The sequence below is a fragment of the Ochlerotatus camptorhynchus genome, unplaced genomic scaffold (genome assembly GCF_037179485.1).
Source record: "Ochlerotatus camptorhynchus isolate MF236.1 unplaced genomic scaffold, CSIRO-AGI_Acam_v1.1 ptg000434l, whole genome shotgun sequence".
Taxonomy (NCBI): Eukaryota; Metazoa; Arthropoda; class Insecta; order Diptera; family Culicidae; genus Ochlerotatus; species Ochlerotatus camptorhynchus.
Genome location: NW_027040920.1, coordinates 2269099 through 2283650, shown reverse-complemented (window position 1 = coordinate 2283650; position 14552 = coordinate 2269099). Strand labels below are relative to the sequence as shown.

General features: G+C 41.0%; 1 protein-coding gene across 2 annotated transcripts in view; it reads left to right on the top strand.

Moving 5' to 3' along the window:
* The window catches only part of LOC135711667 (mucin-2-like), a 97188-nt gene that overhangs the window by 74940 nt on the left and 7696 nt on the right, over window positions 1–14552 (top strand). For both annotated transcript variants that reach the window (XM_065234579.1, XM_065234578.1), the window contains exons 2-7: window positions 11996–12373; window positions 12429–12647; window positions 12716–12748; window positions 12804–13010; window positions 13068–14123; window positions 14271–14549. In XM_065234579.1, the coding sequence (XP_065090651.1) occupies window positions 11996–12373; window positions 12429–12647; window positions 12716–12748; window positions 12804–13010; window positions 13068–14123; window positions 14271–14549 (2172 nt within the window). The remainder of the gene's footprint in view (window positions 1–11995; window positions 12374–12428; window positions 12648–12715; window positions 12749–12803; window positions 13011–13067; window positions 14124–14270; window positions 14550–14552) is intronic.

The window sequence follows — 14552 nt, the reverse complement described above, 5'->3', positions numbered from 1 at the left end:
CCTGGTAAACACAAAAATAATATCTCAATGGTATTCTACCGACTCTAAAAATGAATCGACAAATATGTAAACAAAACAACTGCCAGAGGCCAGAGCTTTCACATATCTTTTTAATGGGTCTGATTTGGGATTCGATCATGGACTGTTGGGGTGTGCTGCTGCCGGAGTAAAGGGTGTCCACGATGAAATTGTCACACTATGAAATTGCTCTAACTTTTTAACCGTTGGGTAGAATTTAATGAAAATTTGGGTGGATTTAGTTCATAGTGCATTATTTACATCCTGCAAGTTTTAAAGTCCTGTGATCAAAACTCGCGGAAATGGAGTCGAAAGAACAGCTCGTACGTGATAAAATCTTGCGCATTCATCACGAGAACAAGGATCTCTCGCATCGTTCCATCGCTAAAACGTTGGGAATCGCGAATTCCACGGTGTCGCGAGTGATTAAGCGGTTCGAGGAACGGTTGACCACCGATCGGAAGCCCAGAAGTGAAGGAAAAAGTATTCCGTACAACACCAAAAATCACAACCGCGTAGTTGGGGCCTTCAACCGAAATCCGAACGCCTCCGTTAGGGATGTGGCTAAGAAGCTGCACCTAAACCGAAGTTTTGTCCAGAAGGCCAAAACTAAGGCTGGGCTTCGAACGTTCAAGGTACAAAAGGCCCCTAATCGCGACGAGAAGCAGAACAAGTCCGCCAAAACCCGTGCCAGGAAGTTGTACCTCAACATGCTGACGAAAGTTGAATGCTGCATCATGGACGACGAAACATATGTGAAGGCCGACTTCAAACAGATCCCCGGCAACCTGTTTTTCACGGCCAAGGATAAGTTCAGCGTTCCGGAGCATGTCCGCACTCAGAAGATGTCCAAATTTGCGAAGAAATTCCTGGTTTGGCAAGCCATCTGCACGTGCGGGAAGCGGAGTGCACCTTTCGTGACCCAGGACACGATGAACGGACAGGTGTACATAAAAGAGTGCCTCCAGAAGCGGCTGCTTCCTCTCCTGAAGGCCCACAACGTCCCAATAATCTTCTGGCTGGATTTGGCCTCATGCCACTACTCCAAGGACGTGCTGAAGTGGTATGCGGACAATAAGGTCAATTTCGTGCCGAAAATGTTCAACCCTCACAACACTCCGGAGCTCCGCCCCATCGAGAAGTACTGGGCGATTATGAAGCAGCACCTTCTTAAACGACCTAAGGTAGTGAAGACAGTCGAGGAACTGAAGAAAGTATGGGTTTACATGCAAAAAACGGTTCATTCACAGGTTGTGCAGAATCTTATGGCCGGGGTTAAGGCCAAGGTGCGGGCATTTGCGTATGGACTGTAAATAAAATACGAGTAAAATGGTAAAATGAAGTTTAATAGTTATTTCTCAATCCCTGAAAATTTGATGGCAATCGGATGAAAACTCGAATTTTGCGAATCAGTTTTGTGTGTGGCAATTTCATCGTGGACACCCTTTATTCGTTCGATCACACTGTGCCACGGTTGTTCTCATATATGAGGCGGGTAATGATAGGATAAAGTCACAACTCTTGTTTTCTATGTTTACCTTTCTGAGCAAGCAATTCACATCGCATTGAAATGCAAAACACTTTAAATCCATATGTTTTGAACAGTAGCGTGATTCAATGTGCAGTACACTTGAAAAGATAGTGAAAGATTTTCAACATTTCAAAGCTTAAAACACTAGAAATTAACGTTTATAACACATTGAGCCAAGGTGAAATACACTTAAAGTAAATGTGATTGTGCATTTAAAAAATCAAGTGTTTAAGCACTTCGATCAAACGTGTGGAATTTTTTGAGTGTGGGTGACGATGAGACAAGACAAACGAACACTAATAAAGAGATACAAAAGCAAACGAACTAAATTCTTATACTAGACGTTTGCAGAAAAACATAAATCGACTGCATATAGCAGAGATCGCGGATACCCAACACGTCTCTGATAGGGATATAGGGTTGTCTTCCTTGGGCCTCGAGGATAAGTTAATCAATTTGATGACAACATAGTTTTTTCTGCTATCAGATCAAAATCAGCTCTCGAATTCATGCTACAATAAATCATGCTAAAATTATGCTTAGAAAGCAGAATAAGGTATAAACTTGTTAAAGAGCACAACATACCAACATACAATTGTTCACATCGACTGATACTGAGTGGTTGCGGTACAAGCACATATTGTCGATAATAGACGATTGTTGTGGATTAGAGAACCTTCTCGCATAAAAGACTAGGGTGGGAAACGGATTCGAAACTCAAATGTCATTAGCCAAACGCATCTGTAGACCATTCAGGTTCACCGTTGTATAATTGGCAATGCACCCGTCTACTGAATGGGAATTCTGGGTTCGAATCTCACCGGTGCCCTTAGATTTTTTCGCAAATTTTCTCACACACTCACATCTCTTACTGAATATATGTGCTTACCTCTCTCAGTATGTTCAAACTTTCTCGCATACCAATAACATAATAAGATAATCGTTTTGCTATCGCACTCTACCAGGGAATCGATCGAGCAAGTTCGCAAAAAATATTAATTAGCAATTTGGCTACCGACCGGAGAGAGGATCGTCTCAATTCCCACGGGGAGGAGGTGAAAACAAGAGCGTGATAATGTACAATGCATCAAAAGCATGAAACCCACAACCAGTTAACTCTACGCAACGGAACGCAATGCATCGGTGAGAACATATTTCAACCATTACGCAACACCAAGCTGCGACTGAAATCGATAATGTGGATGACCTTGAGAACAGGAATCATCTCTATACCTACCTACGCGGGGAATTTAAGTGATCATTTACAGGCGAGCTGTGAGCGTGGAATTTACTCAGTAGGTGATACTCTCGATGTCTTCTACTGTTTTCCAGGGTGGTCACAGGTTGAGCACGCTAAATTGGATCGTTAATCATTTTATTCTTCGACCTATGTTGAACCGTTTTGAATAATGACATGAACCTCCAATTGGGGAAGGTTATTTTTTTTCTGAAAATTGTTAACCCATGTTGTCCAAAGTCGATCTACCGGAAAATAGCGACGTCCAACGACGACGATGACGTGATTCTTATCGACATAGTTGACCCACTGAGGGAGAGTGCGGGAAAAAAGTCCAGTGCGATTAACGTTTGTAATTACTCATTCTCTACTAAAAGCGTGCCAGGTTCTTTTTTTTCCCACCGAGATGTTGGCAAGAAAAGTGATTTGAATATGTCATTGTGGAGGTGTCCAAAAGCAGAGATAGAAACGATTGCTACCAGTCAGTGGTATGATAATTAGATAAAGTGAACGTCTTTTGACCGAACATCTTCTAAGGCAAACAGAACGCAGGTGGATAAATTTAGGAATTTGAATAGATTACCTCTGGTTCCAAAATGTTTATTTCCATCAGCGCCTAGCATCGTACCTAACTACTTATATCAACGTGGTACAACACAGCGGGAGTCCATCGTGAGAGAGTTGTAATGGAGAATCAAGGCCGGATTAATTTGAATGAGCATGCAGACGTTTACCACAGGTGTTTGTTTTAGATTTGGTTGAATTGTTGTTTTCCTTGTTTGGTTTGGTTCATTCACGAATGCTTTAAGAAACCAAAGTTTAATTAATGTACAACAAAATTCCTGAAACGACAATCAAAGAAAACTTGGGAACAAACGCACATATTCCAAAAAAAAAGTTGCCGTTCTGACGTCAGGGAATATATCGGGGTTATCGGGCTGATCGATTTGGAATTGTTAACTATTCAGAGACGAACCAGCCCAAGGCTGAAAGTCTCTTTAATAAAAAAAAATAAAATAAAAAATTGTTAACTATTATAGACGTGATGAACTAGCGTACGGCTAAAAATCACGATACTGAAAAAATAGTATTTTAATAATTTGAGTATGAAATTATTTAAATAACAGGATTTTTGGGTCAGATGCAAGTAGAATTGTTTAATAGGTTAAACCGGTATTACCGTGTTATTCTGCAATACTAAAATACCGGTTTTTAACCTTCTAATAACGGGTAAGTTTGGTGATTTGATATCCAATTTTTGATGTTATATTCATAATTTTGAGCAATTCCAAGGTTAACATTAATTCTGATATACTCTAATAGTCTACAAGTATATTATTAGATAAATCAAATGATCTTACGATTTAAGATTTTTCAAAAGTCATTAACTTGCTAATTGAGGCCTTTTTCAAACATCAATATAGTAGGAAATTAACCAGCAATAGACCCCCATACGGTAGGAGAAAAAACACTATCGACAACTTAACAGCAGCAGTGACAAAGAAACACATTTCAGGGTCAGTTGTTTATAAATGGTCACTCCGCGTCGTGTATGCGCTAGCTTAATTCGGCGCATCATGAAAGCTCAAAGTAAACAAAACATCGTACATGACCGTTGAAATAAGTCTATATGACAAATCGCCTACAATGAATTTTCCACAATTGCTCGTCAGCAAGTCCTTATCAACTGGCAACAAAAGTGGAATGATGGTGATCTGGGAAGATGGAATTCGATCCTCCCACAAGTTTCGATCAAACCCTGGTTCAAGAGATTGGACGTGGATCGCGATTTTAGCTGGGTAATGTCCAGACTCATGTCTTTTTTTTAACTCTTCTTTTGTTCCAAATTCAAAATAAATTACAGTTCATTTTAACCTAGGTGCTCCAGTTACTACAGTAACTTACCAGCCTAATTGTTATGATATATATCTAAGTGTTTTTTTTACATGCTCCTGCCTTAGCAATTCAGTATTTCAAACAGGTTTTTTTTTTAACCTGCATGTCAGTATAACAATTGAAATCTTAAAACTAAAAACTAAAACTAAATCTTATCTAAGTATAAAGGGAATTAATCGTTGCAATTGAAAATTGCAACGATTTTTGCCTGAAATTATTCATTATTTTGTTGGACATTTGTTCTAAAGTCTCAACATTCGAAATTCTATGTACCTCAGTAGTACTGTACCAGGGAGGCAACTTCAAAATCATCTTCAGAACTTTGTTCTGAATCCTTTGAAGTGCTTTTTTCCTGGTAGTGCAACAACTAGACCATATTGGCATGGCTGGTTTAAAAACTTGTTTAAATATTAGAATTTTATTCGTCAGGCAAAGTTTGGATTTCCTGTTTATAAGAGAATACAAACATTTTATATATTTGTTACATTTGGCTAGAATGCCCTTAATGTGATCTTTAAAAGTTAATTTTTGGTCAAGTACTAATCCAAGATATTTCACTTGGTTTGACCAGGAAATTGGAACTCCGTTCATAGTGACTATGTGACTACTACTAGGTTTTAAAAAGGAAGCTCTAGGCTTATGTGGAAATATTATAAGTTGAGTTTTGGAAGCGTTGGGAGAAATCTTCCATTTATGTAAATAAGAAGAGAAAATATCTTAACTTTTCTGCAGTCTGCTGCAAATAACACGAAGACTTCTTCCTTTAGCGGAAATGCCTGTGTCATCAGCGAACAAAGATTTGTGGCAACCCTGAGGCAAATCAGGGAGGTCCGAAGTGAAAATGTTATATAATATAGGCCCAAGAATGCTACCCTGAGAAATTCCTGCTCTAACAGGTTGTCGATTAGATTTGGAATTTTGATAATTTACCTGCAGAGTTCAGTCAGTTTAATAATTTTGAACTAATTTCATAATATAAAGTAGAAAATTAAACTTTTTCAATTGAGCTGTCAAACCTTAATGCCAAACCCTGTCGAATGCTTTTTCTATGTCTAGCAGAGCAACTCCAGTTGAATGGCTTTCAGATTTGTTTGAACGAATTAAATTGGTAACTCTTAAGAGTTGATGAGTAGTTGAATGCCCATGGCGAAATCCAAACTGCTCATCTGCAAAAATTGAGTTCGTATTGATGTGAAGCATCATTCTATTCAAAAGTATTTTTTTCAAAAAGTTTACTTATTGAAGAAAGCAAACTTATTGGACGGTAGCTAGAAGCTTCAGCTGGATTTTTATCCGGCTTCAAAATTGGAACAACTTTTGCATTTTTCCATTTATCAGGAAAGTATGCCAAATGGAAACATCTGTTATATAATTTTACCAAGAAAGACAAGGTACTCTCTGGGAGTTTTTTGATGAGGATATAGAAAATTCCATCATCACCTGGAACTTTCATATTTTGAAACTTTTTAGTTATAGACCTTACTTCGTCCATATCAGTCCCCCAGGAATCATCAAAAATATTTTCCCGAGAGAAAATATTCAGATAATCCCGAGTAACCTGATTTTCAATAGGACTAGTAAGACCCAAACTGAAATTATGGGAACTCTCGAATTGCTTAGCAAGTTTCTGAGCGTTTTCCAAATTTGTGATCCAAATTTTACCACCTTCTTTAAGCGCTGGAATAGGCTTTTGAGGTTTTTTCAAATTTTTTGTGAGTTTCCAAAAGGGTTTGGAACTCGGGTCTAATTTAGAAACATTATTTTCAGAAGTTTTTTTTCCTCAGGGCAGAGAATCGCTTTTTAATTTGTTTTTGCAAATCCTGCCAGATGACTTTCATGGCAGGATCGCGTGTTCTTCGATATTATCTCCTACGGACATTTTTAAGACGGAACAAGAGCTGAAGATCGTCGTCTATTATAATTGAATTAGCCGGCGCCGGTGGTGTAGTGGTAAGCGTGACTGCTTTCTAACACCCCAATGGGTCTGGGTTCAATCCCAGCCGAGGCCGGTGGGATTTTTCTGAGGCATAAAAATCTCTGGTCACGTCTTCCTTTCTTTGGTCTTTCGTCCTTTCTGAGGCATAAAAATCTCTGGTCTTCGTCTTCCCGTAAAGCCGTTGGTCCCGGCCCATGTGTGTTTGAATGGGTGCGATATCCTACGCAGGTGCGGAAGCTGCCTTCCTGCACATTCGATTGCCGTCAATGGATGGCAATTGATGTCCGTCGGTGATTGGCACTAGATTGCGGAACAGAGACTGACGTTAAATAAAGGAAAGAAGAATATTATAATTGAATCGAATTTAACCTCGCATTTTGGTACTGAGGCAGCTCTTGCTTCAACTATAGAAGTAGTCAGAGATTCAAGAGCATAATTATTTCATCTTTGGTTTGCAAAGGAATGTTTGGATCGACGTTATATTCCATAAATTTTCGATATTGCTCCCAATCAGCTCTATGGTAATTGAAAGTAGAGCTGTTGGGATTAGACATTATTTCTTGGGATATTTCAAAAGTTACTGGAAGGTGATCAGAACCGAAGTCAGCATGGGTAACCAATTGGCTACAAAGTTGACATAAATCAGTTAAGACCAAATCAATAGTTGAGGGATTTCTTGCAGAAGAAAAGCATGTTGGGCTGTTTGGATATTGAATATTGTAATAACCTGCAGAACAATCATCAAACAGAATATTACCATTGGAATTGTTTTGAGCATTATTCCATGCGCGATGTTTTGCATTAAAATCACCAATAATGAAGAATTTAGACCTATGACGGGTAAGTTTCTGGAGGTCACCCTTGAGAAAATTCTTTTGCTGGCCTACGCATTTAAATGGCAAATAGGCAGCTATAAACGTAAGTTTTCAAAATTCTGTTTCAACATAAACTCCCAAAGTTTCAAAAACTTTTTTTCAATTGAAGAAAGAATTTTATGTTTGATTCGTCTATGACAATGATGGCAACGTCACCACAGGGTCCTGCGTCCTTCTTAACCTTATGGTCAGGTTAAAGGAACGTACCAGCTATAACGGCAATATGCACGTTATGAACTCTCAAGAAGTAAAATAGCTCGTCTTCATTATCGAGCATTCCAATTTAAAATATTTAATGCTTTAAAATCCATTACTGAATTTTAAAGTCATGACAATATTATTAGCAAATTTTACTCCAGTTTGAATAGCATCAAACATGGAGTTAGATTTAAGCATATCAGAAATCATGTCAATTAATGAATTCTGTAAAAAATCCATTTTAGGGGCAGTAATGCTTCCTAAGTCAAAATTGTCAAAATTTCCGTTAGAATTACTTTGGTTAGTATTTTGATTTCTACCCGGTGCAATAGCAGCATAGGTAGCTCCATTAACTCGCTGAACATTGTTAGCCGCAAGGGGAATAGGTACAGATGAAAAATTTGATGCAGGAGCGATATTTGTACCTACGGGTACGAATGTAGAATTTGTTCCTAACTGACCGTTGTCAACAGCAGAGTAATTTGTACCTGTCCGGAAACGTGGAGCGTTTCCTACCTGTCGCTTAGAACGAGATTGTAGGATCGCTTTGCGAGTCTTACATTCCCAAAAATTGGATTTGTGGTTTTCACCACAATTTGAACATTTAAATTTCTTAGGATCTTCCTTCACAGGACAGTCGTCCTTTGCGTGAGAGGAATCACCACAATTCATGCATTTAGCTGGCATGTAGCAATTTTTAGTTCCGTGACCCCATCCCTGGCACTTACGGCACTGAGTGAGGTTTTGGAAATTTCCTCCAGTCTTCCTGAAGTGTTCCCACTTCACTCGGACATGGAGCATAAGGCTAGCTTTTTCTAAGGCCTTACGGTTGTTTAGTTCACTAGACTTGAAGTGAACTAAATAAAAATAATTATAAATCCCGTTGCGCAAATCGCCAGGACGGGATTTCATTTTCATTTTGATTACTTGGACTGGCAATTTTGACAGTTCATCTTTGATCTGATCCAGGGATTCACCACTGGGCAGTCTTTTCATGACAACCTTGAACACACGTTCAGTTTTGGTGTCGTAAGTAAAAAATTTGTGCTGCTTCTCAGTAAGGTTTCAGCCAATACACGGCATTCACCCCGACGTCCAATTTGTTTGTAATAACTTTTACGAAATTCAAACGTTCCATGCGAAAAGCATTTAAATCGGATGTGGTTACCACAATACGAGGAATCTTTTCCTTCTTGGCATTAGGCCGGTAAAGTTTACTAGAACTCATCATCCGTGAGCAAATCAAATTGATTGCTCAAATTAATTTCATCAGAAGGAGGATCAAGAGATTTCCCTTTTCTTATGCGTTTAGGCGCCATGGCGGCAGTAAATTTTTATCCAAATTCACTTCCAAGCTGATTACTATAAGAATATAAGGTTACCAGGACGCAGATCACATTATTTGGTCTTGTGCTGAGCATCGCGGAGTCAGATCTGAACTGTACGATTCCCTTCGGGCTCAAGGTAGACAACCTAATGTTCCAGTTCGGGATATTTTGGCTAGACGCGATCTGGAGTTTATGAAACTCATATATGTTTACTTTAAGAATATTCACATTAGATTTTAAGTTTTATTAACCTTGTGTTTAGTTTGTATTTTGTATGTGTGCGTGTATTTTTTTTGTAGATTTGTTTCTGTAATAATTGTATAATTACAGAGTTGATATAACGTCGATAGGATTAAGTATTTGTTTTAGAAATAGTGAAATTTTTTAATCATAAATCATATTCCAAATCTCCTTTTCCCTCTCCCGATCCAAACAATTGTCATCCACTAACCTCGAGAAGACCGCGAGTAATCGGTTCCAATCCTTTAATTTTAGATTTAAGACATTTATAATGTGTAAAGAAAATGATAACTTGGCTCTGTAAAGTTTATTCGAATGAGCCTGTACAAATAAAGTAATCAAAAAAAAAATACTATAAGAATATGAAGGATCGAAGAGGAATTTTCCAAATCGATATCCAAGAAGGATTACCTTGGGTAGGGTCCAAACAAGGATCGAAGAGGAATAAGAGTTGAACAAGGTAGACAATTTACATGTTGAGCACTGAAAAGTGCTGTTTAAATTTGTTGTAGCTTTAGGTAGTGTAACACTTCCTTCAGCAAAAAGCGAATAGATCCGCACGGCAAGAGAGCACGGTGTGGACTATCAATAATCACTATGTTTTCATCAGCTACACGGTAGCCGTCCCAAACGATCAAAAATACACCAGAAAAAAACGGTGCTTCTCAGGGACACCATTTGAAAAATAACCGGCCCTTTTCAGGGCCAACAATTCAAAAACGGAAAAAGTTAAGATAATAGATGATCGAACTAATTGCTAAACATATTTGTTCCGTCCACTAGCGATCCTACGTAAAGCATGCGTTAGTGCCCGTAGGCACAGACTACGCTATGTTTGTTTTGATTAGCTATGAAAGTTTGACAGATAAAATGAGGGGTTCGTGGATTTTCCTATGTTTCGAGGGGTGCATCGATTAGCTTGGGACCGAAGAGAGTACCAGAGCTGAGCCAAAAAGTTGAGCACATTTCTTCGGGACCTTCTGGTATATGCTTATACCTCTATGGTATACCTGTACTGAGAAGAGTTCTTGGGCATTTTTAGAAGAATTCTGAGCAAAATTACAAGGCAATCATGCGGAGCATTTCATGTTTTGTTTTTCATTAATAGGATAGAGAGCTACTTCGGTCTAATCACCCATTTTGGGTCTATCGAGCAGAAAACATAAAATAAAACCTTGATTTTGGCGTTAACAAGTCAATTATGCGTTTGGTACGATACTTCTGTTTAAAATCTACCGAACGAAGTCAATACGAACGTGTGATATGTTTTCACCCATTATTCTCAAAAATAAAAAAGGCGCTCTGACCGAATCAATTTTTATCTTCATCCGATAGGCCGAAGTGAATTCAATGGCGTTTCAATGCGTTAGGCCGAGTTTAGAATCCGTATGCCGAGTTTGGGGTCAAGAAGCAGTGTTAGATTTTTATCAATATCTCAACAATATGTTACTCTTCATCAAATCTTACGAAACATCCGGAAATTCATATAAATTTGGAAGGTATCTGCAGTGAGAACATTCCATTTTGTGAATAAAAAAAATCCTTTCGAAAAATAGAGGCAAAGGACGCGTTGTGCTTAGTAGGCCCAAAATTATATCTATGCCCTATGCGAGTTCTTATAAGAAGTATTGATAATTGGAAGAGAATTGTAGATTAACCAATGAAACCATTAATTATCTATGGTATCATTCCAAAACATAATCACATCGTTGAAACTTCACGATCACCCCCACGTGAGTCAAACCACATGCTCAATCAGCCTCCAAGGTGGTTCGGTTTCACGCACGGGGTTCAATGCAACATCCGAGCGAATAGCCCTCAACTCCTGTGCCACGGTGTAATCAATTTGTCATTAGGCTTTTGTTGAATGTTTCCATTAGTGACGCTTCTGCGGCGGGTGTCAACAGGCTCAAGATTTAGAGATAAGGTACCTCCAAATGATGATAATTGACTTCCGACCATCGACGTATCGTACCAGCCGAAGAAGTGTCATTCTCAGAAAGTCAAATGATCCACCGACGACGAGACGAGCGAGAAGGCGCCATCCGACTTGTCACGATCACGATCGATGCGTGACGTATGGAGTTGTAGTTCTCTGTCTTAACTTAGTTCACCGTTGGGCTTCCAACTCAGTAGCGGCAGCATACTGACATTTACCAAACGATCTGGCTCTCAAGCTTTTATAACATCTAGGCACATCGTGTATGGAGAGAAAAATGCAGTTCTATCAACTCAACAGATGCGATGGGATGGAATTGAAGGATGTTAACAGAACACCAAACAAATTAATTATTCATAAGTGGCCGATAATCGAAAGTAATTAGCTATTGTTAGTTTCAATGGAAGCAAACACTCGTTCGTGATCGGAAGGCAGATGTAGTCTTCCACATATGGTGTTTGGGATCCCACGAGAGACGACACTTGTCTCTTGACAGGTCGTCGTCGGCACCGTCACCGTGTTGATCGAATCATATCCACTCTCGCGTATGAATGGAAGATACATACTTTGAGGGCAGATGACCATAAAACCAGTGGTGCAACTGACATATCATGTGATTGCTGAAAATGTTAATTTGTTCTAGTTGTTGCGTAGCTTTTGATGTGAAGTCTGGTTTGATCAATACGAATGTGATCAAAAATAGCTGTTTGCTTGCTACTCGGTTGAACATTCACATTGTAGGTACTTGATTAATTTCTCATTCTAACGATTCTTTCCACTCTTTCTCTCCCTTGCAGAGGAGCACTATAATATTGCTCAGTTTACTGGTGACGACATGCAAAGCGGACATTTCAACGATCATCAAGGGCAGTTATTCCCGCAACGATATCCTCGCTGACGATGGCTACCACTACGATAAACCAAAGATCCCATTTGAAACACCAACCCGTCCTCCACGGCCTCCTCCACCGGTAACGGAGAAGAAATGTCCAGCCTCTCAGCAAAATCCAGATGGAAGCTGTGGTTACGACTACCCTATACCAGACCAAAGTTTCACACTGCCAAGCCAGTATCAGCCACCGAGGACTACACCTCGACCAACGACCACCACAAGGCCACCCACTACAACCACCACCACGCGAAGAACGACTACGACAAATCGTCCAACGACGACGGTGAGTGTTTGCAGTTCTCAGTTCAATGATAACAAATAACCGAATTTAATTGCAGACTACCCGACGCCCTCCACCTCCAACAACACGGAAGCCTGATTGCCCACCTCAAGCTCAAAATCCAGACGGAACTTGTGGATACTTCTATCCAAAGCCGGATGAGTCCTTCACTCTTCCACAACGAGTATCAACCACCACTCCAAGGCCTACGACTACTACCACCACCAGGAGAACTACACCACCACAGGAGTACCTTCCGCCTACAACGACCACAAGGGTAAGTTACTTAAGTTAGCCGTGAAATGTCTAAGAAGGTTACCAACAATACCGATTTAATTTCCCTAGCGAACGACGCCAAGGCCAACCACAACCACTAGGGTAAGTTTCTGATGTGCTTCCATGGGACGTGTTATTCAGTAATTGAACATTACAGCGAACTACGACAACAACTCGACCACCAACAACTACGAGATGTCCACTCGGACAGCAGAACCCAGATGGAACCTGCGGATATGTCTATGAACGACCAGATTCGAGCTTCACGGTTCCTCAACGCCAAACAACCACTCGTCCGACAACGACCACTCGACGTCCGACTCCTCCACAAGAATACCTGCCTCCTACCACAACGACAACCAGGGTAATGCTGTGGAATACGGTCTTGAGAACAGAAATGATCATTGATTTTCCTTCTCAGCGAACGACGACTACCACAAGACCTACGACGACTACTCGTCGTCCAACTACCACCACACGAAGGATAGTTCCGACAACGAAGTGTCCTCCATCGCAGCAGAACCCCGATGGAACCTGTGGATATATCTACGAAAAACCAGATCAAAGTTTCACCATTCCTCAGCGGGTGTCAACAACCGCTAGGACTACCCCTCGTCCAACGACTACGACCACCCGAAGAACAACTACTACAACTCGTCCTACTACCACTACGACTAGAAGGACTACTACAACGCAACGGCTGACTACTACCCGGTGCCCTCCATCACAGCAGAACCCCGATGGATCCTGCGGATACGTCTATGAAAAACCAGATCAAAGTTTTACCATTCCTCAGCGGGTGTCAACAACCGCTAGGACTACCCCTCGCCCAACGACTACGACCACCCGAAGAACAACTACTACAACTCGTCCGACTACCACTACGACTAGAAGGACTACTACAACGCAACGGCTGACTACTACCCGGTGCCCTCCATCACAGCAGAACCCCGATGGATCCTGCGGATACGTCTATGAGAAACCAGATCAAAGTTTCACCATTCCTCAGCGGGTGTCAACTACTCGTGCACCAACAACAACCAGACGCACGACAACTACCACTCGTCCACCCACGACAACAACCCGTCGAACTACCACCACCTACCGAACGGTTCCAACGACCAAGTGTCCCCCGTCGCAACAGAATCCGGATGGATCTTGCGGATATTTCTATGAGAAACCAGAGGAAAGCTTCACTCTACCTCAAAGAGTGACTACAACTACTACCCGACGAACTACAACCACTACCCGTCTAACCCCAACCACTCGTCGTACAACGACGACGACCAGATGCCCGCCATCGCAACAGAATCCAGACGGTTCCTGTGGGTACGTCTACGAGCGACCTGATCAGACCTTCACCGTCCCTCAGCGTGTAAGCACTACGAGGTATACAACAACTACCACCCGACCGACTACCAGGCGAACCACTCCACCACAAGAGTATCTACCACCGAGGACGACAACCACAACTAGGGTTAGTTTGAATCTGAAGCCACATTGCGCATCTCGAAACCAAAAACTTTTTCATACGAGCGTTCGTACAAAAAGTGTTTCATTTCGAGATGCGCAATGTGGCTCCTGATTTCTGTGATTCTATTCAGTTGAAATATTCTCTTTGCAGCGAACTACAACCACTACTCGACCAACGACCACAACTCGTCGTTTAACTACGACGACCAGGTGTCCTCCATCGCAGCAGAACCCGGATGGTTCTTGCGGCTACGTCTACGAGAAACCTGATCAGAGCTTCAACACACCCCAGCGGGTTACCACCACGAGGCCTACCACCACAACTACTAGGTTAACGACGCGCCGAACTACACCTTCCCAGGAGTATCTACCCCCAACGACAACCAGGAGGACTACGACCACTACCAGGCCTACAACCACCACTACTAGGGTA